At 43.6% G+C, this 24,298-nt stretch overlaps 1 protein-coding gene across 1 annotated transcript in view; it reads right to left on the bottom strand.

Annotated features, from left to right (window-relative positions):
- Positions 1-24,298, bottom strand: part of ZKSCAN1 (zinc finger with KRAB and SCAN domains 1) — a 66,066-nt gene that overhangs the window by 15,897 nt on the left and 25,871 nt on the right. The window contains exons 7-10 of the mRNA XM_042972412.1: positions 17,961-18,160; positions 7,944-8,425; positions 7,153-7,342; positions 4,198-5,027 (exon numbers count right to left, since the gene is read on the bottom strand). Of these exons, the coding sequence (XP_042828346.1) occupies positions 4,198-5,027; positions 7,153-7,342; positions 7,944-8,425; positions 17,961-18,160 (1,702 nt within the window). The remainder of the gene's footprint in view (positions 1-4,197; positions 5,028-7,152; positions 7,343-7,943; positions 8,426-17,960; positions 18,161-24,298) is intronic.

Genomic DNA, 24,298 nt, shown 5'->3' with positions numbered 1-24,298 from the left:
CACTTGATACCAACTTTTTTATTTTTGTTAATCATTGTAGACTCTGGCTTTTTAGACTAAATATATGACAATCAACCTCAGCCAATATTCTCTTTGATGCTCAAATTGTCACTATTTTGGCCAATGTGAACTCATTTTAGGTTGATCCTTATGTCATTTCAATATAACCTCATTAAATATGAAAGCTTTTGGTACAACAAAATTGGCAGGCTCACCTTATTTTTCTCTTTGTAAAACTAGCTATTTCTCCAAGGAACACTGGTGCAGGGTTAAGGAAAAAGAAAAATATTCATCTCGGGGTTCCCGTTATTTCTGGGTAGTTGCTCATGGACAGAAATTTAAAAAGATAGGTATTAAATTTTTCTTATTGTAAAGAAATGAGTTAATGTTCATACTGCCAATCCAGTTTTACTTAAATTCTTAATTCCACAACTATACTCCTTCCTTTACCTTTTATTGGAATACCATCTTCATTCTTTAAAAATATTTGAGTGCAGGCACCTGTACACACACGCACGGTGAGCAGGGGAGGGGCAGAGAGAGAGGGACAAAGAGAGAAACTCAAGCAGGCTCCCCCCTATCAGCGCAGAGCCCCTGGGGCTCGATCCCGCTCATCTCGAGATCACGACCTGAGTGGAAATCAGGCGTTGGATGCTTAACCGACTGAGCCACTCAGGAGCCCCTGATTTGTTATTATTTAAATAAATGCCATTAAAAATAAAGTACTGGGAAAATACTATGAAAAGTATATATACAAAATTTGAGGGGCACGTGGGTGGCTCAGTCGATTAAGCTTCTGACTCTTGATTTTGACTCAGGTCATGATCTCATGGTCATGGGACCAAGCCCTGTGTCAGGCTCTGTGCTGGGTGTGGAGCCTGATTGAGATTCTCTCTCTCCCTTTCTCTCTGCCCCTCCCCTGCTCGCACTTGCTATCAAAAAAAAAATTTTTAGAAATATTCTAACACATGACAGAAAAGGTCCTAAGGTTTTTAAACATATAAAGAGCTTTCATAAATCAAGAAGACAAAGACGAACAACTCAACAGAAACAAGACAAAGAATACAAGGAGACATTTCACAAAAAGAAAAGCAACTGGCCAATAAAGATAAGAAAAACACATGTTCACCATCACACATTTTATTTATTTATTTTTTTAATTTTTTTTTTTTAACGTTTATTTATTTTTGAGACAGAGAGAGACAGAGCATGAACAGGGGAGGGGCAGAGAGAGAGGGGGAGACACAGAATCTGAAACAGGCTCCGGGCTCTGAGCGGTCAGCACAGAGCCCGACGTGGGGCTCGAACTCACGGGCCGTGAGATCATGACCTGAGCCGAAGTCAGCCGCTTAACGGACCAAGCCACCCAGGCGCCCCACCATCACACATTTTAAAAATTAAAATGAGATATTTTCTATTAGCTTGGTATAAATTTAAAGTTTATATATATATATACCTTTAATAAGTTATATATTTAAGGTATGTAACATGGTAAATTTTGTGTATTTTACAACTTTAAAAAGTTGGAAAAAATGATTGAAATGTGTGTACTGGCTGATATCACAAATGTAGTATTAGAGTCAAAATTGGCTTATTCATCTAAAATCATGTTTTTGTATCATACACTTTATTAATTTTTTTTAATGTTTATTTTTAAGAGAGCAATAGAGCGTGAGTGGGGGAGGGGCAGACAGGGGGAGACACAGAATCCGAAGCAGGCTCCAGGCTCTGAGCTGTCAGCACAGAGACCCATGCAGGGCTTGAATTAATGAACCGTAAGATCATGACCTGACGTTTAACCAACTGCGCCAGCCACCCAGGTGCCCTTTGTATCATATACTTGAACTATATTTTAAGTCACTGTAGGTAGACTAGCTGGGGTGAAATTAAGCCATTACATAGAAATGTGGAGACCACTGTGTTATTTCCTATCTCAAGATAGGTATCACCTTTCTCTCTCCTAGTAGTGGACAGTCTCCACCAAAGAGAAGGGCTGTAAGAGCTGCTGCCCTGATTCCAGGCTAGCCCTTAAGAGATTATTCTAGAAGAATGGATAAAGTCACAACGTGTTTCCTGGGATGCACAAAGCTGACACCTCATCAGCATATATACATTCTATTGGTGTAACTGAGTCCCCTCGATTCATCAGATCACCGTGTTTGGGGAGACAAAGGGTTGGAAGGACTGCTGCCCACAAATGCCAGGGGTAAGACTGCCAGGTAAGATGCAGGATGCCCGGGGAAATTTGAATTTCAGATACACACTGAATAAATTTTTTAGTAGAAGTATGCCCCAAATGTTATTTATCTAGAATCCAAATGTAAGTCCTATAAGTTTATCTGTGTGATATGGGGGGCGGCATGCTCACAAGCATCTTCAGACCAAGACAGTCTCAAAGCCCCCTGGGGGCAGTGTTCTTCCTGGCCCACCAGGATTCAACCACTCTCCTAGAGCTAAGCAGGCACTCCACCTAACCGCAGGTGGGCACTGAGACTCGAGCAGAGCTCCCGTATTCCCAGTTTCTCCCATTTGTTAGCTTGTTCTGTTCAGTAGATTTGAGCTGTAGTTCCCTACAGAAGCCCATTATTGGCTTTTCTCCCCCCTTCCCTTCCTGCTCCCTCACACCTGGCTTTCTTGAATCACCTCCCTAAATAAACTCTAGGCCTTCAAGTCCTTGTATCAGACTGTTTTAGGGAAATCCAAACTGTTAACAGTCAGTGCTGGAAGTGGCCCTTGAAACTGAGCCATCAGGATGAGACTTTGGGACAGGTCACTCACTGGTCAGATGGTTAGTAAGAGGAGCCTGGTAACGAGTGCAGTAGTGATAACCCTGGCATGCTATACCATGGAATTACCAAGATTCTCACTAGTTCTAGCAAGAGATGAGGTACAGGTAGAAGGGGAAGCGTTAGCTTCTGGAATAGTCCCAGAACTTGAACATTACCGGGATAGTGGCAATTATTAGGACCGTGGAGTTTCTCAAGCTTTGAAGAAAGAAAATTATAGGCTTAGCTCAGCCAACTATCACTTCAGGGCATGTTGTGGAAGCCAAAGTCACCCATGGGAGGGATCAGTGATCCCATCTGCAGCGAGAGCAGACTGGCCTGAAAACCAGGCACACAGTTTATTGTGAGGGGGTGAGAACTCCAAAGAAAGCTAAATGCAAAACCTTGCCAAATCATTTATGCCAAAATTCTGGGCCCTGATTGGGAAAGATTCAGATCCTGATGCATGGGACATCTGGGTAGGTGTGTCTGAGGACCCTCAACCCCCAAATTCCCCAGAACCCTCCAGCCTAAGAGACACATCTCCCTTCCCCCCTGCTGTAAGAGAGTAGCTTCTTTGTGCTTGGAGACTGTGCAAAAATCTCACCTGACGACAGTCAGGGAACAGACAGTATGGGCTAGAAGGAATCCTGTTGTATATTATTGACTTGCAGAGTTTAGAAGGAAGTTTCAGAGTCAGATTTTCAGACTTCGGTAGAGGCAGAATATATATACACAATCAAAATGCACACGAGGCTGATGAATGTTTCCAATGATGAAAAAATGTGTCCAGTGTGCAGAAAAAAAAATTAAGCGCAACACAGCCCAAGGTACTCTAGCTGCTCTACCCTGACTTCCCAATACGCACCTTCACAAGCACTGAAAAGTTCCAATGACCTCAAATCCAAATCTTCCAAGAGCTACAACCAGGCAGGAACAGTTTCCTCTCTCTAGAATAGTGTTCAATAACCGACATACCATTTATTTGAACAGTCCTGAGGCATTACAAGATGTTACAAGTTTATTCCAAATCAGATTAAATTGTGCTCAGGTGGCTCAATTCTTTACAAATCATACTTCTTGAATATATGTTAAAACAGTTAAACAGTTTCAGTGTTTCTTCCTTAATTATATTGGATATACTCAGCTTAACTATACAAAAGGCAATGCCGGCCTGGTTCAGGAGACCCAAAGTGTGGTGGGGGACCCCGTCCCAGCGAGCTGGCCAGTGGGCAGTGAGTACCCTGATGCCCTCCAGCACCTCCTTCCCACTGTGCCAACACCCAAGCACTCATTCCTCAGGCACCCTTGACGTTGAGTGAAACAAAATCTACCACTAGAGTTTATAGCGCAATTACTAGGCTTCTCCCTAGGATCCGTATGCTAAAACTTGAAAAATCAAAAACCACTCAGAGAGCATGCTCAACACTTAAAGCACTTCTCCCTCTCCAGTGTGGACCCTCTGATGTTTGGAAAGATTGGACTTACTACAGAAGGTTTTTCCACAATGATTACACCAATAGGGCTTCTCCCCAGTATGGATTCTATGATGTTTATTAAAATTTGAGCTGTGGTTGAAGGCTTTCCCACACTCCTTACATTTATATGGCTTCTCTCCAGTGTGGAGTCTCTGGTGTGAACTAAGACCCGCGTGCTGACTAAAGCTCTTCCCGCACTCGTTACACTGGTAAGGTTTCTCCCCAGTGTGTATCCGGTAGTGTCGAATGAGGCTGCCTTTACCACTGAAAGCTTTCCCACAATCTTTACACTGATATGGTGCCTCTTCAGTGTGCATTCGCTGATGTTTAAGGAGGTCTGAGCTCTGACCAAAGGCTTTCCCACACTTACAGTCATAGGGCCGGTCCACCAAGTGTGTTCTGTAATGAAGGGTGAGGTTTGAACTGTGGCTGAAAGCTTTCCCACATTTGGTGCACACATATGGTTTCTCCCCAGTGTGTGTTCTCCGGTGTTTAGTAAGATTTGAGCTATTACTAAAGGCCTTTCCACACTCGGCACAAATGTAACGCCTCTCTCCTGGGGTAGGTTTAGTGGGAACCAATTCTCTGCCTTTCTTAGAACCTTTGTCTAGGAGAGGAGTTTTTGTTCCTCTTTCCTTTTCAAGGTTTACCCACTGCCTTTCTAACCTGGACTCACATTTACTGGCAATAATCACAGGAATAATATCCCTTTTGAATTCTTGAGATTCTTCAGAACTTTTCTGCTTCTCTGTTGATTCCTCATTCTGGGTGTTCGATTTATGATCTGAAACAGTAAGTAGAAAAAGAACATGTCAGTTGTGTTGTGTTCTGAGAAGCAACTGTTAAAGGAGAAATTGAAATGTCACATGATGTGGATGGGTTTTAAAGGGTGACCAAGTATCACTCTGTGAGAGGTCACAGTATCACAGATACACAAAGTCACCATCAGATCTAGTATACAGTACCAGGCTTTCACACAAGGCCGCGACTAGTAGTTGTTAGCATATAACGAGTACACAGCCTTCTCTGCCAGGAGAAGATCTTCACATAAAGAGGGCAGTAAGGCAAAACCAGGCTGCTGGGACAGCAGCAAAGGAGATGGTGATGCCCAGGCAGAAAGAAACAAGTAAGAAATATTACTGAATGGTTGAAGTTGATTAAGGAAAATAAAAAGGGTAATAAAGGAGACCAGGCTAGTGGCAAACTCACCTTCTCACAGAAGTGGAAAAGCAACAAAAGAGGACATTCGGTCCATATTCGATCATTCTAGTCCCAGATCATTATTCATTTATTTATTTTTTTTTTTAATTTTTTTTTAACGTTTATTTATTTTTGAGACAGAGAGAGACAGAGGATGAATGGGGAGGGTCAGAGAGAGGGAGACACAGAATCTGAAACAGGCTCCAGGCTCCGAGCTGTCAGCACAGAGCCCGACGCGGGGCTCGAACTCACAGACCGTGAGATCATGACCTGAGCCGAAGTCGGCCGCTCAACCGACTGAGCCACCCAGGCGCCCCTCATTATTCATTTAAATGAAAGTGCTAACTTCCCATTAGAGTTTCACTCTCATCATGTAACCTACAGTGGCTATGTCTTACAATTCTTTTAGTTCTAAAGTTAATACTCCTGAAATTATATTGAAGCAATATATCTTCTTTAGAGCACTGCACTAGGCAGCAACACTTACAAGTCCATCTAATCTGTCCACATACATGGAAAAGGGGACTAAGAGAAATCCACACTGAACCACGGGCTCCCTCTGAGAACTGTCAGCCCTCCGTGAGTACAAGAGCCTCAATCAACAAGGTACTTTCCTCTCAGCCCCTTCCCTGGTCCCTGGCTCTCTCTCTCCACTCAACCCATCTATTTCCTTCCACGTTCACCCCCTACTTCCTGTCTGCTGGGGACCCCAGCAGCAGTAGATAAAAGTCCCTTTCATTCTCTGTGATGAGCAGTCACACTTGGCTACATGTACAGATTTTCCCTAAAGTTGCCATGTACTATGTGTAGGAAATAAGTAACTTAATACATAAGCTAAAAAAATTTTTTTTAAGTTTATTTACTTATTTTGAGAGAGAGGCAGAGAGAGAGAGGGAAAGAATCCCAAGCAAGCTCCATGCTATTAGCACAGAGCCTGATGCAGGGCTTGATCTCATGAAGTGTGAGACCATGACCTGAGCTGAAATCAAGAGTCAGATGCTTAACCAAATGAGCCACCCACGTGCCTCTAAGCTAAAAATTTTAAATAGCCTTATGAACTGGAAGCTGAAAAGAATTTACCAGGGACCATTTCTGCATAATCCAATGCTGACGTTAACAGGTTCACCCAATTATTAACAATATTAACAAATAAACAAGCATCATCTCTTACTGGTTCATTCAACCTGTCACACCTCTGTGAACAGTCTCCTTTTTTACATTTTTAAAATGTTTATTTATTTTGAAAGAGAGAGAGAGAGAGAGAGAGAGAGAGAGAGAGGGAGGGAGGGAGGGAGAGAGGGAGAGAAAGCACTACTGGGGAGAGGCAGAGAGAGAGAATCCCAAGCAGGCTCCTCACTGCCACCACAGAGTCCAACGTGGGGCCTGATCCCATGAATCATGAAATCATGACCTGAGCTAAAATCAAGAGTGGGGGACAGACTGAGCCACCCAGGGGCCCCGAACAGTCCCTTTTTTAAACTCACTTCAACCCACCCTTTCAAGAGAAGAGGATGTCATGTTCCCTTGCTAGGACTCTGGCTGAGATGCACCTAGGGATGAAAGGCACTCAGGCACTCATTCTGCCTCTGCAGCCAGACCAGGCAAGTCAGTGTAGGGCACTGCCTTGCAACCGGGGATTAGAATTATTCTGTTTCTTTCACCACAAAGGCCCGGGGCACCAAGCAGGTGGCATGACAGACAGCCCCTACCTTGACTCTGTTTCAGCTCTGGAGTGAAATCCTGCTCTTCCCCAGTCTCCTGAATGTACAAGGGCTCCCAAGCTTCGCATCTGTGACTGGTCTCCACAGACTGGGGCTGCACACTGCTTGGAAACTTTGCCGTTCCTGAAGAGGACCTCTTCTCCCACATCTGTTTCTGCTCATTTGGAGGCGGTGAGGCCTAGAGACAATGAGGAATGATGGAGTTTATGCACAGCTCACCTTGGAACTACAATGGGTCTGAACTACCCAGGTCCACTTAAACACGCATCTCTTTTTTGAGACATACAATATAGTAAATGTGTCTCTTATGATTTTCTTAAGGCTTTCCTTTCTCTAGCTTACTTTACTACAAGAATGTAGCATAGAATACATATAACATACAAAGTAAGTGTTAATTGACCATTTATGTTATTGGTAAGGCTTCTGGTCAACAGTAGACTATTTAGAAGTTTCAGGGGAATCCAAAGTTATATTGGGATCCTCAAATGCACATGTCCTGGGGAGGCGGGGCTGACACCCCTAACCTCTGTGTGGTTCAAAGGTCAACTGCAGAATGAAAGAACACCAGGAGAGCTAACGTACAACCTCTAAGGGAAAAAAAAAGGAAACCCATCCATCTCATTCAACTCCCATAGCTAAAGATCAATACTGGACAGTAGAAGAAATACAGGAGGAAACGCAGAAACTTCCATTCAGCTACTCTCATTGGATGGACAAACCCAGCCTGCCCCGAATGCTATGCTCTCAATCTCATGGCAGAAAAGGTCTCCCCAGCCTACCTGCTGCCCTGGCTCGTCCAGTTCTCGCTCCAGATCTTCTAGGAGAGTGACGGCCTCTTCAGCGCTCTCCGGGCAGTGCTCCTGCACCCAGGCCTGGAGCTCCTGGGGCAGGATGCTCAGGAACTGCTCCAGCACCAGCAGCTCCAGGATCTGCTCCTTGGTGTGGATCTCGGGCCTCAGCCACTCACAGCAGAGCACCCGGAGCTGGCTCAGGGCCTCCCGGGGGCCAGGTGTGTCATGGTACCCAAACTGCCGGAAGCGCTGGCGGAACACCTCCAGGCTAGGAAGGCACTTCCCTTCCTCTTCCTCATCTTTAACCACCACAGGCCCCCTCTCCCGTGGAGGCCGAGGAACCCGAACTGCAGCCATGCCTAAAACCTTGGTCATCACACAGATTCCAGAAACAGCCTCACTACGGATGGGACTGTGTGGAGCAGGAATAGTGGTTCCTTTGGGTTTCTGGATCTTTAGGGCTACACGTTAAACCTGAGAAAATATGGTTACCATAAATTACAAAAAGAAAAAAAGGATGCTTTTTAGGTCTTTACAGCCACACTGTCAACACAACAAATTGTGGAAATTATGGCCACCACAGAACTATCACACAAAAATAATTGTCCAAAATCATTCAAGAGTCAGCTCAGGATATCCTACTTCAATTTTACTGTCTCCACTCTGATAAAAAGTACACTATGGCATAATTTTAAAATTAAATTTATTATTTTTTAAAATTTTAATTTGTACATAATTTTTTTTTAATTTGAGAGAGAGAGAGAGAGAGAGAGAGAGAGAGAGAGAGAGAGAGACACTGAACACAGTGGGGAGAGGAACAGAGGGAGAGAGAATCTCAAGCAGGCTCCATGCTCAGTGTGGAGCCCAATGTGGGGCTGGATCCCACAACACTGGGATCATGTGTTAGCTCAGCTGAGATCAACAGTGGGATGCTCAACCAACTGAGCCACCCAGGGACCCCTAAAATTAAATTTAAATTAACTTGGCTCTAAGACCTGTTTCAGAATCTTACAACTCCTGAGATTTCAACAGGATACCTACAGGCCAACTGCAGCCTGTCTAAATCCAAGACTTTGAGATTCAACATTAAAAACTTGTTAGTCAAGGGCACCTGGATGGCTCAGCCGGTGGAGCATGTGACTCTTGGTCTCAGGGTCATGACTTCGGGCCCCATGTTGGGCGTAGAGCCTACTTAAAAAAGACAAGTGAATGACAAATTAAACTAAAAGTAACCTATATTCTTACAGAGGTATTTATTTTGATGAGATATGTATTGTTGAGAATAGGTAAAAACTAAGTCATAGCAAATGATACAAAAAAATGCTTAAAGTATTTTTCTTTTAAATACTAAATATTCTAATTATGTGTCAGTCGATACATTAGAACACCAAAAACATCTGTAGTAAATATAATTACTTCTTTTTCCCTCACTTGCCCAAAAAATGAAGTCCCTTCACTCAGCATTGACTTGAATACCTTCCACGGGCTTTGAGCTGGGACTGCAGTGATGAGTAAGACAGATGTGCTCTCACCCCCACAGGGCTTTCAAGTCTGTGGGGGAGATGGAAAGTATAGGAGTAAACAGACAACAGAATCAGACTATACAATTAGTGGCATTCATGAAGTATACTCTGAAAGAAACCTGCATGAATTAATCTTACATGCTTGTGATTGGCTTTCCTAAGCATGTTTCCAAACTTTAGGCAGCATCTGTCAGGTCATGTAGACGTCCCATTCTGGGTTTGGACAACTGAGAGCAGGACAACTCCAGCAGTCTCAGTGAAGAGCCAAACGGATAAAAATCTACACAGGTTTTTGTTACATGAAATGATAATGGTAACAAGGATAGAGACCATAAAAAGGATGTACAAATAGCTTGCAGAAGATGAGAAAATAGAGGCGTCAAAGATAACCTAAATCTAAGGCATTTGAAAACTTCGGTATGAAAAAAAAAAAAACGAAAATAAAAACTTGAGTATGCTGATGGCTGACATGCACATCCACCTCTGGCCTGATGTCACTCTAAGTGGCAAGTCTCACATACATCCCCATAATCACAACAAAGGAAAAAGGATAAAATACAAACAGTGATATTGCTGGGTTATAGATGAATTCAATTTTTAAATTCTTTTTTTCATTTTCTAAATTTTCTACAATGGGTATTATTACTTTTATATCAGAAAATCTTTAAGGACAAACCAAATTGGTTTTACTACTAATCCAACAACTTCATGGACTTCCAAACAAACAAACAAACAAACAAACAAACAAACAAAAAAGCAATCACAGACCATGCAGAACGCCCCCAACAAATGCACATCTATGTCAACAGCTTTTGTTTTTTTAAGTTTTTTATTTTACTAATCCCTACCCCCAATGTGGGGCTCGAACTCATAACCCTGAGATCAAGTTGCACGCTCCAGCTAAGTCAGCCAGGTGTCCCTAGTATGTTACTTAAGTATTTACTTTCACACATTTAATAAACACACATTAAAAACATACATTTTCTATGACTGCTTTCCACTGATTTTTGTGACCAATTCTGATAATTTTATTTTTTATTTATAATTCTAGTAATTCTAAAAAATATAAAATGGGATCCTACGACTAGAACCTCAATAAATAACTTTTTATGAAAATTTCAATAATTATCAGCTACTAATTAGTTGAGACTTCTAGGGATGCCGGTACTTGGGATTCCTCTCCACTGTACCCCAAATCTGAAGCATCCTAGGAGAGATATCAACAGGTGTCTTGACAGGGTGGACCCAAATCAGCAGCACGTACTCCCTCACACTGCTCTGCACATCCAATACACTTCTGGAGCTCCCAAGTTCAGCATAACTTGAAAACAGCCAGGAGAGAAGCACACCATCTAGTTTCCTAAATAAAGGCACTAGCACAAAGGCTAAAATGACCTTAAAATAACAGATGGAATAGTGCTGGGAGCATTCATTTGAAATGCTTAAAAGTAGATCTCTGCAGTGCTGAAATACCTTCTCGTAACTGGTTACAAAATTTCACACTCCACTCACAGAAGTGCATACCTAGAATAGGAAAGACACTGGAATCTGTTTGGGTTGCTCAGCTTCTGGGATCAAGCCTGGGAAACTCAGCAAGGCACAAGGGAGGAATTACTTAGCACAGGTGGCATTCAACAGGAAGTGACCTGTATCAGATTCATGTGAATCTGTTCCCAGAATGGCATATCCAATCTCACAGATCACATAACTACCTCTGCAAAGCATGTACATAGTACATTTAAAGAAAAAAAAGGTGGAGTGCCTCGTTGGCTCTGCTGGTAGAGCATGCAACTCTTGACCTCGGGGTTGTGAGCTTGAGACCCACATTGTATGTGGAGATTATGTTAAAAAAAAAAAAAAATTCTTAAGAAGAAAAAGTTTCCCTTGGATGCTGCCCACAACTCAAATCCGTGTCTTTGCAAGACCTCAAATGAGTGGAGGGATAGGCGCTTGGACCACTTCATCCCTGCTGCATTCATTCTCCCCAGAGATTTCATCCAGTCACATGGCTCTAATTACCATCCACGTACTCCCAACCACCAATTAATCTCCAGCCCAGAGCTCTCTTTTGAACTCTAGACTCATGTGACCAACTACCTACTTGACGGTTAATGGCGACTCCATCATTCTGTTTTCTTGGAACAAAAAACCTGGTTATCCCAGACTCCTTCTCATTCTACATATAATTCATAAGCGAATCCTGTGAGCTCTACGTCCAAAAGATCCAATGTTCAACCAATTCACACTACCTCCAGTACTGCATCCCAGCCCCTCCCCTACTTGCCTGGAGTATTGCAAGAGCCTCCTAAGTGCTTCCACCCCTGCCCCTGGGTCTAGTGCCAACAAGCAGCCAGAGCAACCCTGTTAACATACAAGTCAGGTCATACCATTCTTCTGCTCACGCCTTTCGAGGCAGTGTCTCCTAGAGTAAAGGGCAAGGTCATCACAATGGCCGGCAAGGCCTCATGAGGTCTCAGCTCTGTTGCCTGACTTCATCTTCTACTTCTCTCTTGTTCATTGACCCAAACCACATGGTCCCTTGAACATGTGAGGCAAGCTTCCCCCCTCAGAGCATGGCGTTCCCTCTGCCGAATGCTTCCTCCAGATTATATATGGCTGGCTCCTTCAGGTCTGTACTATGTTCTCGCCAAGGCATCCCTGACCCCATATTTTAAACTGCACACAACTCTTGCTCACCCCAGAACTCCTTATGCTAATTTACTCTCTTCCACATCACTTACCTCCATACATATACTATATATTTTACCTTTTTTTTTTTTTTAAAACCGCCTGTTTCCTTCTTGAATACCAACTCCCGAGGGCAGAGACTTTCATCCGTTTTCTTCACTGCTATATTCCAAACATCTACAATACACCTGGTATTTTGCAGGTACTCAAATATCTGTGGGAAGAATGAATGTGATATATGGATCTTTGGGTGTACTCATGGAATAAAAGCTGTAAAATCAGGCTTAAAAAAAATATCAGTACAGGGGTGTCTGGGTGGCTTAGTCAGTTAAGTGTCTCACTTCGGCTCAGGTCATAATCTCACCATTCATGAGTTTGAGCCCTGTGTCGGGCTCTGTGCTGACAGCTCAGAGCCTGGAGCCTGCTCCTGATTCTGTGTCTCCCTCTCTCTCTGCCCCTCCCCCACTCATGCTCTGTCTCCCTCTGTCTCAGAAATAAACATTAAAAATAAATTAAAAATAAATAAACATTAAAAAAATTTTAATTATCAGTACAAATTTAAGCTAAAAAAATATGGCAGCATCAACTCATACTTAGTTTACAGATACAGGTGAATACAGAATTAGTAAGTGTGTGTACACGAGTTAGTATGCAGACATTGATTTCCTAGTTCTGTCTGCTGTGAAGGTTTAGAAGCAATGACATCCTGCAATTAGCATACCCAGAGCCCAGATTTTGGTTTCTCCAGTAAAAAGAACTAGAAAATGGAAAAATGGCTGATTCTAGGTTGGGGAGCATACAAAATGAGTCTGGAGCATCCTATAGTGACACAAAGTTAAAAAACAAAACAATGGGGCATGTTAAAGGGACACGGGAGCCAACTTGGGCTGGGGGGAAGCTCTCAATAGCTACAACTAAAACAATCTGAGCAACAAAATACAGTAGTGGATTATAACCTGAAATGTGAAATAAGTATCTGTGAATCCATACAATGTTTAAAAAAAAAAAAAGTGACTGAATAAACAGAGAAGAGACAAACCTCCCACCCAGAATTATGCCAATTTATGTATGCAGATACTCCTGTCAAGAAGGGAGACTTAATTCTTCACCCCCTGAGTGTGGGCTGCACTTAGGGACTTGCTTCCGCGAGAAAAATACGGAAAGGGGCTGAAGGGAAGTACTACCATGCAGAAACCAGGCAAACACTAGCTCAGTCGGATCACCAAGGTTAACATCACCAGTGGTAAGTGCACCTGAAAATGATGACAAGGGCACATCACCTCTCTGGCCTTCCTCCTCCAAATCTGGATTGAGAGACTTTCTATAAAACACCTGACCTGTACTTCTCAAAACTGTCAAGATCATTAAAAACGAGGAAAGCCTGAGAAATTGTCACTGACCAGAGGACATTAAGTAGACTTGAAGGCTAATATAATGCGGTACCCTAGATGGGATCCTGGGACAGAAAAAGGACATTAGGGAAAAACTAGTGACCTTCAAATAAAGTGCGGAGCTTAATTAATAGTAATATATCAGTGTTGGTTCCTTAGTTGTGACAAATGTACCCAGTAATGCAAGGGGTTAACAATAACTGGAGAAAAGGTATATGGGAATTCTGTACTATCTTTGAGCTTTTCTATAGATCTAAAACTGTTCTAAAAACATTTAAGGGACACCTGGCTGGCTCAGTCAGTGCAGCATGTGACTCTTGATCTTGGGGTTGTGAGTTCAAGCCCCATGATGGGTATAGAGATTACTTTAAAATAAAACATTTAAATTAAAAATATGGGGGGGGGGGGAGAAGCACAGCTGTTAACTTTAATACTTATGATGTTGAAGCAGACCATTCTTAGATACGTTTAAAAAGTTATGAAGCCTTTTTATGATTTCTTTTTAAAAGGTACCTGCTTTGGGGCGCCTGGGTGGCTCAGTCGGTTGAGCGTCCGACTTCGCTCGGGTCACGATCTCACGGTCCGTGAGTTCGAGTCCCGCATCAGGCTCTGTGCTGACAGCTCAGAGCCTGGAGCCTGCTTCCGATTCTGTGTCTCCCTCCCTCTCTGGCCCTCCCCCCGTTCATGCTCTGTCTCTCTCTGTCTCAAAAATAAATAAAAATGTTAAAAAAAAAAAATTAAAAAAAAAATAAATAAAAGGTACCTGCTTTGTCTCTAGGAGCAATAATTAATTTCTGACTCTCATTCAACAATTATTAGAATATTGGCTTAATGAAATAAAGTTTCTAGCAGATCTATTTTAAACATATCACAAAGCTTACTTTTACTTTTATCAAACTGTCACAGACTTTTGAGTCTGGAGCTCTCTTGTCCAGCAAGAGAGCAGACACAGAAATGAATACGAGAGGCTAATGTCAGGGAAGAGACAAGAGCCCAGAACAGGGGTTTCACCTCTGTATTTATTGAGCTCTCAAGATTTTACATATGTGGTAAACGTGCGGAAGGAAATGATCAGATAGTGACCATTAACTTGTGTAAGAAGCAAAGGGTTTGGGGGGCAAGCTGCGTTTTGAAGTTGAGATCAAAGCACAATGATATACTGGCAGCAGATGGAAAATGTTTTTCTGTAGGTGATTTAGCCAATTAGCTGTTATCTCCAAAGTTTAAGATTGCTTGAGCTTGCAACCTCAGGGTTAACAAGGCACTCTTCAGCACAGCTAACTTTAGACTCTTTCACCCAGGGCTTTCTGCACAGCTAACTTTAGACTCTTTCACCCAGGGCTTTCTGCACAGCTAACTTTAGACTCTTTCACCCAGGGCTTTCTGCCTCTATGCTTTGTCTTACTTAATGACTGGCTTTGGGCACTTTCCCCCTCTGGTGGCTTTCCACCCTAAGCCTTGCTAACCCATTGGCGCAAGCATAGAGAATTCTTAAACTTATTCCCCACATCAAACACTTTTGACTAGTTGATGTTACAACAGTCTTTTCCTCCTTTGAAATTGCACAGGCCATTTTCCAGTTTGGCAACTCCAATTCCACAGGCTCAAAGGCTACCAGCAGAGGCGTGTTTGTGTGTTTGTTTAAAGAAAAATCGAGGGGCACTTGGCTGGCTCAGTAGGAAGAGGATCTCGGGGATGTGAGTTTGAGCCCCATGATGGGTGTAGAGCTTACCTCAAAAAAAATTTTTTTAACAGGAGAACATCAAATTTAGTTTTTTTGTGTGTTTTTTTAAATATTTATTTATTTTTGAGACAGAGAGAGACAGAGCATGAATGGGGGAGGGTCAGAGAGAGGGAGACACAGAATCTGAAACAGGCTCCAGGCTCTGAGCTGTCAGCACAGAGCCCGACGCGGGGCTCGAACTCACGGACCGTGAGATCATGACCTGAGCCGAAGTCGGCTGCTTAACCGACTGAGCCACCCAGGTGCCCCCATCAAATTTAGTTTTGTGTGTACAGGGAACCCACACAGATATGAAATCCCAAAGGCAGTGAGGCAACATGGAGCCTTAAATAACAACCTGAGCTAAGGAAAGGGGTCTGAGGATACAAAGATGAGGAAGACCAAAAGAGAGGTGAGAGGAGATGTTAGGAAAACAAACGGTGCCCTATTATGCAGGTTTCTTAGGTAAAAAGCAATCTCATTAATAGCTCTCTTCCTGGTGTAGGCAGGCACTTGAGGGGGAAGGTAAAGAGCCTTTCCTGAATCTGCTGGGTTTCAATTGCTTTTAACTCAAAATAATGTTTGTGCTAAAGTTAAAGTGCCCCATCTTGCGGCAGCCTGCCCTTGACCCCTGACGATGCCTCCTCTAAAAATCAAGTTTCACGCATTAAAAGTCTAGTACCAGCAGAGGTTTAGAATACAGATCTGCACATATGACCCTGCTCTTTACAACCATTTTATTAACTTCTCTGTATGGCAGACAAAAGTCACAACGTGGCCTCTGCCTCTTCATTCTGTCTCATTGCTTCCCTGCTCATTCCCAATGCACTGATAATGCCCAATTCTCAGACAAACTTCTTTTTGTCTTTCAAATCTCAGCTTAGTAATAAATCCATGAAAAGATGCTTCACCTTATTTACAACAGAATAAATGGAAATTAAAGCTGCAATGAAATGCTTCCATCTATTGGACTAGCAAAGACTTTTTAAAAACCTGGTAATGCTCTGTTGTAATTTTTTTTTTTTTCCCTTGAGCAAAGCCAGTTATTTCACATTTGGTCATGCTGAGTTTGCCTAAAGTTTCATCTCGGGATGCCCTCCAGGTCATGGCTTCTGAATTTTTCTTTTTAATTAATTAATTAATCTATTTATTTATTGTAAACTCTATGCCTGCGTATCTATCTATCTATCTATCTATGTATCATAAGCTCTATGCCCAATGTGGGGATTGAACTCACAACCCTGAGATCAAGAGTCCCGTGCTACACTGGCTGAGCCAGCCAGGTGCCCTGGCTTCTGAGTTTTTCTTAATACAGTATTTATAAAATAAAAAAAGCATGTGGGTAGAAAAGAGGAGGTTTCATTACTAATTCAGATTGTCTTCAACCACAGTGAACTACTTTCTTTAGACTATCTAGAATGTGTAGCACAAGAGGCTCATCAAGCAAAAGTTTATGGTCTACTATAACCAGAAGGGAACTGTTCTTGTTCCCAGGTGGTTTTTTCCCCCTCTTTTATGCCAATTTCCCAAAACTTATACTCTCTTATAGAAGTGCCCCAAACCCATTCCGGAACAAGATGAGGCATAAATAAACCAAATTAAAATAGATGGTAACAATTTAATGGTACTTACCAACTATTGCTAGAATGCTTTTAACACACACATTGTGTACCTGAAAACTCGCAGGCAGGCAAATTTGGTTAATTCTTGAGGCACGGAATCCTACTGTACAGTACTTTCTGCATAGCAGCTCCCCAATCCCTGAAAACAATTGCTTTGCCTCTTGACTCCTTCCTTCACAGTTCTTTCAACTCTTCCTTTATATACCATAGGTTTCCAAGGACGTCACCCACCAGATCGCCTTCCTCTCGAGAAACTATTTATAAATAACCTAGAAATGTGTTTCCAAACTCGAGCAGATCCTTATTGTGTATGTGCTTTCTAATCTGAACAAAGCCCAACAGAACTATTCCCTCTCTTGGACCAATAGCTACCCGGGACTTCTAAAGAGGCTCGGTTTCCCACCGCAGGTCCCCAAACCCCTCAGACATGTTCTCATCAATTAGCCCCGAGTTTGGACTTACTGTTAAGAGCAAGGAAAAAAGAGAAGGCAGTCCGGGTCCGACGGACTAAGGGCCCGTCTCAGGGAGAGCACAGAAAATCTGCTCTGGAACGCGAAAGAAGCAGTTTATCTGAGAAACCGCCGGGGAGGGCAGGAAAAGGCGAGGACGAGCCTCCACCAGCTTAGCTGGGTAGGAGCACGGAGCTCCTCCCCACAGCCCTCCCAGGACCGGTCTGGGGGGGGGTTCTCCAGAGGCCACAGCTGCTCAACCCCTCTTCCCTCTCCGAACCCTTTCACCCAAGGTTCCCTCTCCCGCAGCTACGCGAACCAGGAATCCAAAACTCACCGGATTTGGGGCCGCTCGAAGCGCTGGTGCCTCGACGCACCCCGCGGCCGGCGCAGCCGGAAGTTCGTCAGAACCCCGCCCCCCCGCGGGAGTTGTCCGGGGCCGTAGCGGTCCCTCTAGGACCGGGGGGAGGTCGTTTCTGCCTCTCGGTGTCTTGCTTAGTCGGGGGTTTTGGCGTCTTGGGGACGGGCGAGGTCGCTCCACTACGTGAACTAGCAGGAACCTCGTTCCCCAGCCGCCACTCCCCCCCCCCCCCCCCCCCACACACACACCTTTTAAACCAAGGAAGTGCCAGCCAGGTGAAGGCTTCCCGGGTTCTCGCACCCAATCTCCGTAGTCCCGGTCCAGGGAGAGGCGCGGGCTCGGCGAAACGACCTCGGTCCCTTCGTGGACTTCAGAATCCGTTCGCCCGAGACCTGAGCCCGTCGTCTCGTGAGAACGCGGCCCACGTTTATGGACACGGACCCGCACGCTTGGCCCACGAAGTCAGAGATTCAGTGATCAATCTCGGACCTGGGTCACGGTGGCATCAATCTAAGTCGCCGTGCCTTTGGGGCTTTTGCGGATTCTAAATTTCCTGGGCAGAAATCTCGGAGGTTGCCCTCTAAGTGCTCCTGATGCTGCAGGACTGGTTAAAGAAGTTTCTGCCTACCTTTTTCTCCCGCTGCTCCTGCAGATTTCAGGCTTGATTCTCAATGTTTCTTTCGGCACCCCCTTCCCAGCCCCCATTGATTTTGCTTTTGCCTGATTCCTCAAAAGGTACACATACTGAAGGACAGCAACATCCCTGAACACGAAATCCCTGATTAAATGCACCATAACTTCACAGAAACGTGACTATGTTTCCCCCTATTTTTCTAGGATCATTAAAAAAATTTAATTTTCAAAGACAAAAGTAGAGAGGATGACAGTGGGCCTTCATGTACCAACTGGCCAGTGTCAACAGTTATCCCATGGTCAGTCTTGTTTCATTCATTCCTTCCCACATGCATTGGTCAGACATCTAAGATGGGTGGGTTCTCGACACCACCTGTTACAGGCACCAAAAGCCAATGGTCATCCAGAAATGAACAAATCGGAGGGTGTGAGGTCTGAACACCATACCTAATGTGACCAGAGAGAATCTGAAGAATTTTTCCTTCCTTACTTTAGGTAGGAGAAGAGGAGGGGAGAATGAGGGACAAAGTAGTCGTAGTTTTCAAATACAAAGAGTTGTCATTTCCAAAAGAAATTTGTCTTAGGGGACCCCGGAATTCAGAACTAAGATCAATGAATGGAAATGATAGAAAAGTTCAGTGTAAGGATGGCCACTTCCTGTATCATCTTGTGCTGTTTTGAAGAGGTGGGGGAGCCCCTAGGAATGTGGAGAACACCTTTAATACCTTCATACAGCTTGCTTCATACTCCTGTTAGTTTTTCCCTTAATGTCAAACCCTTTCACAACATTTACCTTTACCATCCCCTCCATACACCTCCTTAGAGTACTTACTATGGGCAAGGTACTGTTAAGCACTTGGTTTCACTTCTTTATTGCTGCATTAAAAACTACTTCAAAACTTAGTGACTTAACACAACAGTTATCATTTCTCATTTGATCTCACAAATCTGTGAATTGGCTGGGTTCTTCTGCTTCCTGTGGTGTCCTAAGGGACCCGGATGGCTGGTGGTTCGGGCTGGCCTACAGACTGGAAGCTCAGCTGGGATGTTGGCCTGGGGGCTCCGTGCTCCTCCGTGTGAGTGCCTCCGCATGGCTGCTCGGGCTTCCTCGTGACATGACTGCTGGCTTCCCCAAGAGGAGCATTTTAAGAAGTCAGGGTGGAACTTGCAGGTGTTTAGAGCCCAGCCTTGGAAGTTACACAGCATCATTTCTACCATATTAGATTGTTTAAACAGGCCACTGTGTGCAGGGGCACCTGGGTGGCTCAGTCGGTTGTGTCTGACTTTGGCTCAGGCCATAATCTTGCAGTTTGTGAGTTCAAGCCCCACATCAGTCTCTGTGATGACAGCTCAGAGCTTGGAGCCTGCTTCAGATTTTGTGTCTCCCTCTCTTTCTGCCCCTCCTCTGTTTTCTCTCTCTCTCTCTCTCTCAAAAATAAATAAGTCATTTAAAAAAATTAAACAGGCCACTGAGCCAGATTCAAGGGGAAGAAGACAGACTTTATTCCTTGGTGAAAGAAATTTCTCTATTTCATTGTGAAAGAGTATGTGGGATGGGAGATAATGTGACTATTTTGGGGAACAATCTACTATACACATTTATCTTCATTATATCAATCCTATGAAATATTATAGACCTGAGAATACTTATCCCTGTGAAATATTGAAATCTCTGTTTTACAGATCAGGAAACTGGGACTCAGAAAAGTAAGTACCTTGACCAGTGTCATACAAGTGATCTGCTGGAAAGTCAAGATTCACACTTGGCTCTTTTCTCCAAAGCCTGTGCTTTTAAATACTCTACTGCCTCTGAATTAGACTGGAGGAATAAGAGATGGTTGAAGGGAACAGAATCACTAGAGGAAAACCAGGAAACCTGCACAATTCCATGAGCCACATGCATGTTGATGTCTTGGTCATGCTCAATCCAGTCTCTTAGTCAAAAGGATCTTTGCCTAGCCATGCAACCAGTGAGCTGTGATGTTGGGGCCTGAAGGAAATCCTTCCAATTCCAAGCCTGTTGCTCTGTCTAAAGCAAAGGGGCCCAGAGTTGGAAAATATTAATGCCAAAATAGACCTTAAGGATAATCTGGTTATGCTCTTGTTTTCAGATGAAGAAACTAATGCTGGGGCACCTGGGTGGCTCAGTCAGCTAAGTGTCTGACTTTGGCTCAGGTCATGATCTCACAGTTTATGACTTTGAGCCCCGCATCAGGCTCTGCACTGACAGTTTGGAGCCTGGAGCCTGCTTTGGATTCTTTATCTCCCTCTATAAACGTTAAAAAAAAAAAAAAAACCACCAAAAATAAAACAAAACACCAATGCCTGGAGAAATCATATCCAAGCCACACTAGTGAGCTAGTTGGTAGTGGAGCTGAGAGTAGAATACAGATTCTCTAATTCAATCCTGTGTCCTTACGATATCTCAAAAGTTTTTTTTAAATGTTTATTATTAATCTCTCTCTCTCCTTTTTGAGAGAGAGGGTGAGTGGGGGAGTGGCAGAGAGAGAGAGGGGGACAGAGGATCCAAAGCAGGCTCTGTGCTGACAGCGGTGTGCCCAATGCAGGGCTCGAACTCATGAACGATGAGATCATGACCCAAGCAGAAGTTGGATGCTCAACCACTGAGCCACCCAGGTGCCCCTATCTCAACAGGTTTTTAAAAACAGCATTAGGATGATAGAGCTGCCTGGGTGGCTCAGTAGGTTAAGTGTCTGACTCTTGATCTTGGCTCAGGTCATGATCTCATGGTTCATGAGAGTAAGCCCGAGTTGGGCTTTGGACTGACTTAAGCCTGCTTGGGATTCTCTCTCTTTCCTTCTTTATGTCCCTCTCTGACACACACGTACTCTATCTCTCTCAAACTAAATAAACTTAAAAAAAATTTTTTTTAAAAGCATTAGGAAGATCAACAGGCTATCCATGCAAATCATACTTTATTAAAGCAAATTAACTTAGGGTGAGTCATTATTTTCTTCCATTAAAATAACTATAGCACAACCACAAGAGAGCAAAGGAAAAGTTAGCCAACTTGACTGGTGGCTCACTGTGGTGTGTCACCTGCATTTCCTCTTCAGAACAGTTTTGATTTCCAAGAACCTCATACTTTTCCAGTGAATTCATTTGACAAATACCAATGTGTCAGCCATTGTATTAAAGCACAAGGAAAAAATGAAAAATACAGTTCTTGGCAGATATGTAAGCAAATAATTTCAGATGTGGTCAATGAAAATAGAGATGAGACCAATAAATGGTGCTGAATAAGGCATCGTAGGCAACCACAGACTAGCCTCTTGTTAACGTGCAAACACTCTTTCTGTGAGCAGCCCTCTGCTTCTAACCATTTACATGGCAGGGAGCTTACTCATTTAGAGAACAGTTCCCTCCTTTTGGGACGTTCTAATTGCTGAAATTTCTTTACATTAAAGCAAAAATCTGTTTTCCTACAATTTCAACCCTGGTTTTGATTGGTCCTTTTATCTCACAAAATGTAGTTGTTCTTCTTGCCAGCCCTTCAAAATATTTAAAATCTATCATGTCCTAGCGATCACTCACAACAGTTCCATGATCTGAAAGTTGCTTCTGAATCTTGGAATGTAAAATGTCTGAACTGACCGAGGGCCCTCTGAAGGTCCATGGTTCCTAAATGACCTCCATACTCTCCCATTTTCTCTACATTATCCAGTTCTTTTTTGCTTGAAAGATTATTTGGCCTGAAAAAGAAAAAGCATTCCCTCTCCTTGTAGCAGAAATCCAGAAGGGGAAAAGCTACCACTGGTTACTGTAGGCTCTAGCTTCCTCCCTTCCCTACCAGCAGCATGGTGGTCAAGTTTGTCCCTAAAATGGTGACTCTCTGGATCTTCCTTGCTCATTCTCACCACGGCTTCTTTTTGCTGCCATCACTATGCTTAGCCAGTAGAGGGTGATCAAATCTTGATTTCTCCTAAAACAGGGCTCTGCGAACTTCTGTCCCATTCCAACTGTGAAAACTTCCTTTTTTTTCTTCCTGGAAGGGGTCCACACGTACAGCATGTTGGGGAGCTGCAAAAACATTCATTCAGCTAAAGAAAATGAAAGGATGGGTGCCTGGGTGGCTCAGTCAGTAGAGCTTGTGACTTGATCTTGGGGTCCTGAGTTTGAGCTCCACATTGGGTGTAGAGATAACTTTAAATATGTATATTTTAAAAAAGAAAGAAAAAATAAATGAAAGGAAAAGAGAATAAAAGCAGAGTGATGTAGTTAGACAACCTGACAGCTTGAAGCTGGAGCCCCGTTGCCAATGAGCCTTGGGAGATTTAGATCTGCAATTTGATTATCAGGAAAATGGGCATAATAGTACCTTCTCTGACAACTTTAAGTAGTCTCTACACCCAGTGTGGGGCTCAAACTCACAACCCTGAGATCAAGAGTCCTACACTCTACTGACTGAGCCAGCCAGGTGCCCCACCTTCTCTGACAACTTCAAGTGTTTGGATCACACAAAAGTGCACTGGCTTTGTAACTGACTATACCAACAGTGAGACTTCTAGTCTTCATCACTTTTGGCTACAATATATTTTTTTAATCATTTAAAATGTTTATTTGGGGGGCGCCTGGGTGGCTCAGTCAGTTAAGCATCCAACTTCGGCTCAGGTCATGATCTCATGGTCCGTGGGTTCGAGCCCCACGTCGGGCTCTGTGCTGACAGCTCAGAGCCTGGAGCCTGCTTCAGATTCTATGTCTCCCTCTCTCTCTGACCCTCCCCCGTTCATGCTCTGTTTCTCTCTGTCTGAAAAATAAATAAAACATTAAAATTTTCAAAAAAAAAATGTTTATTTGGGTGGTGCCTGGGTGGCTTTAGTAGGTTTTAGCATCTGACTCTTGATTCGGCTCAGGTCAAGATCTCATAGTTCACGAGATCAAGTCCTGTGCTGAGTTTTGTGGTGACAGCACAGAGTCTGCTTGGGATTCTCTCTCTCCTCTCTCTGCCTCTCCCCAATGCTCATTGGAGCTCTTGTTCTCTCTCTCTCAAAAAAATAAACTTTAAGAAAATATTTAAAAAAGTAAAATGTTTATTTGGTAACAGTATTATTTTTTTAACCTGATCATTTTATTTATTTTTAAAATTTTAGTTAGTTAACAGACAGTGCTATATTGGTGCCAGGAGTAGAATTCAGTGATTCTGAATTCACTTACATACAACACCCAGTGATCATCATAACAAGTGGCCTCCTTAGTACCCATCACCCATCCAGCCCATCTCCCACCCACCTCCTCCATCAACCTATAGTTTGTTCTCTATCACTAAGTGTTCTTGGCTACAGTATTATTTCTGATCCCCTCTCTGGTTTAATGTTAGCTTCCATGCCCCCTTCCCCAGGGACAGATGTGGCTCTACCCATCACAGGCACTTTTTTCAATTCTGCCCTCTCTGGAAGGAGCCACCTGCCTTCTCCCTAATAAGAGAAGGTGAAGTTTCCTGCCAAGACTTTTACAAGAGCAGGTTGCAAGTTGTTCCCCTAGTTTCTGGAAGAACCCAGAAAAAAATGTGCATCATGTCAGAATAGAAGGAGATCACAAAGGGCATCTGGCCCAGCCTTCCCCAATGCAAAATCCCTTTCTGCCTGCCCCCTGCCTCTAAGAGTCCCCCAGCCATACCTGAGTGCCTGAATTCTTACAGCTCTGGCTGGCCCTGCAACAAGGTTCTTTCTTCTCCCAGTGGCTTCCACAAGGGCTACTCCAGTTATGCAACTTGTACCCCGCACCACCCCAGGGGCCACCATTCACCTTATTATCTGGGAGTTATCAGTAGGTTGTGTGGTTATCACAACTTGCCGGCAGAAGGCAGTCAACTAAGTGTCTTGAGGAAGGGGTGCCTTTTTCTCATTTGTCCTGGTAGCAGCCAGGCAGAGCCCCTTCACTCATCTGCCTTACTCACTGCTGTCGCTCTTTCCTTTTCTTATTCCTAGCACAT

This window comes from Panthera tigris, chromosome E3 (genome assembly GCF_018350195.1).
Source record: "Panthera tigris isolate Pti1 chromosome E3, P.tigris_Pti1_mat1.1, whole genome shotgun sequence".
Classification (NCBI taxonomy): domain Eukaryota; kingdom Metazoa; phylum Chordata; class Mammalia; order Carnivora; family Felidae; genus Panthera; species Panthera tigris.
The sequence above is the reverse complement of the archived record's forward strand: the minus strand, read 5'-3'. Positions and strand labels throughout refer to the sequence as shown.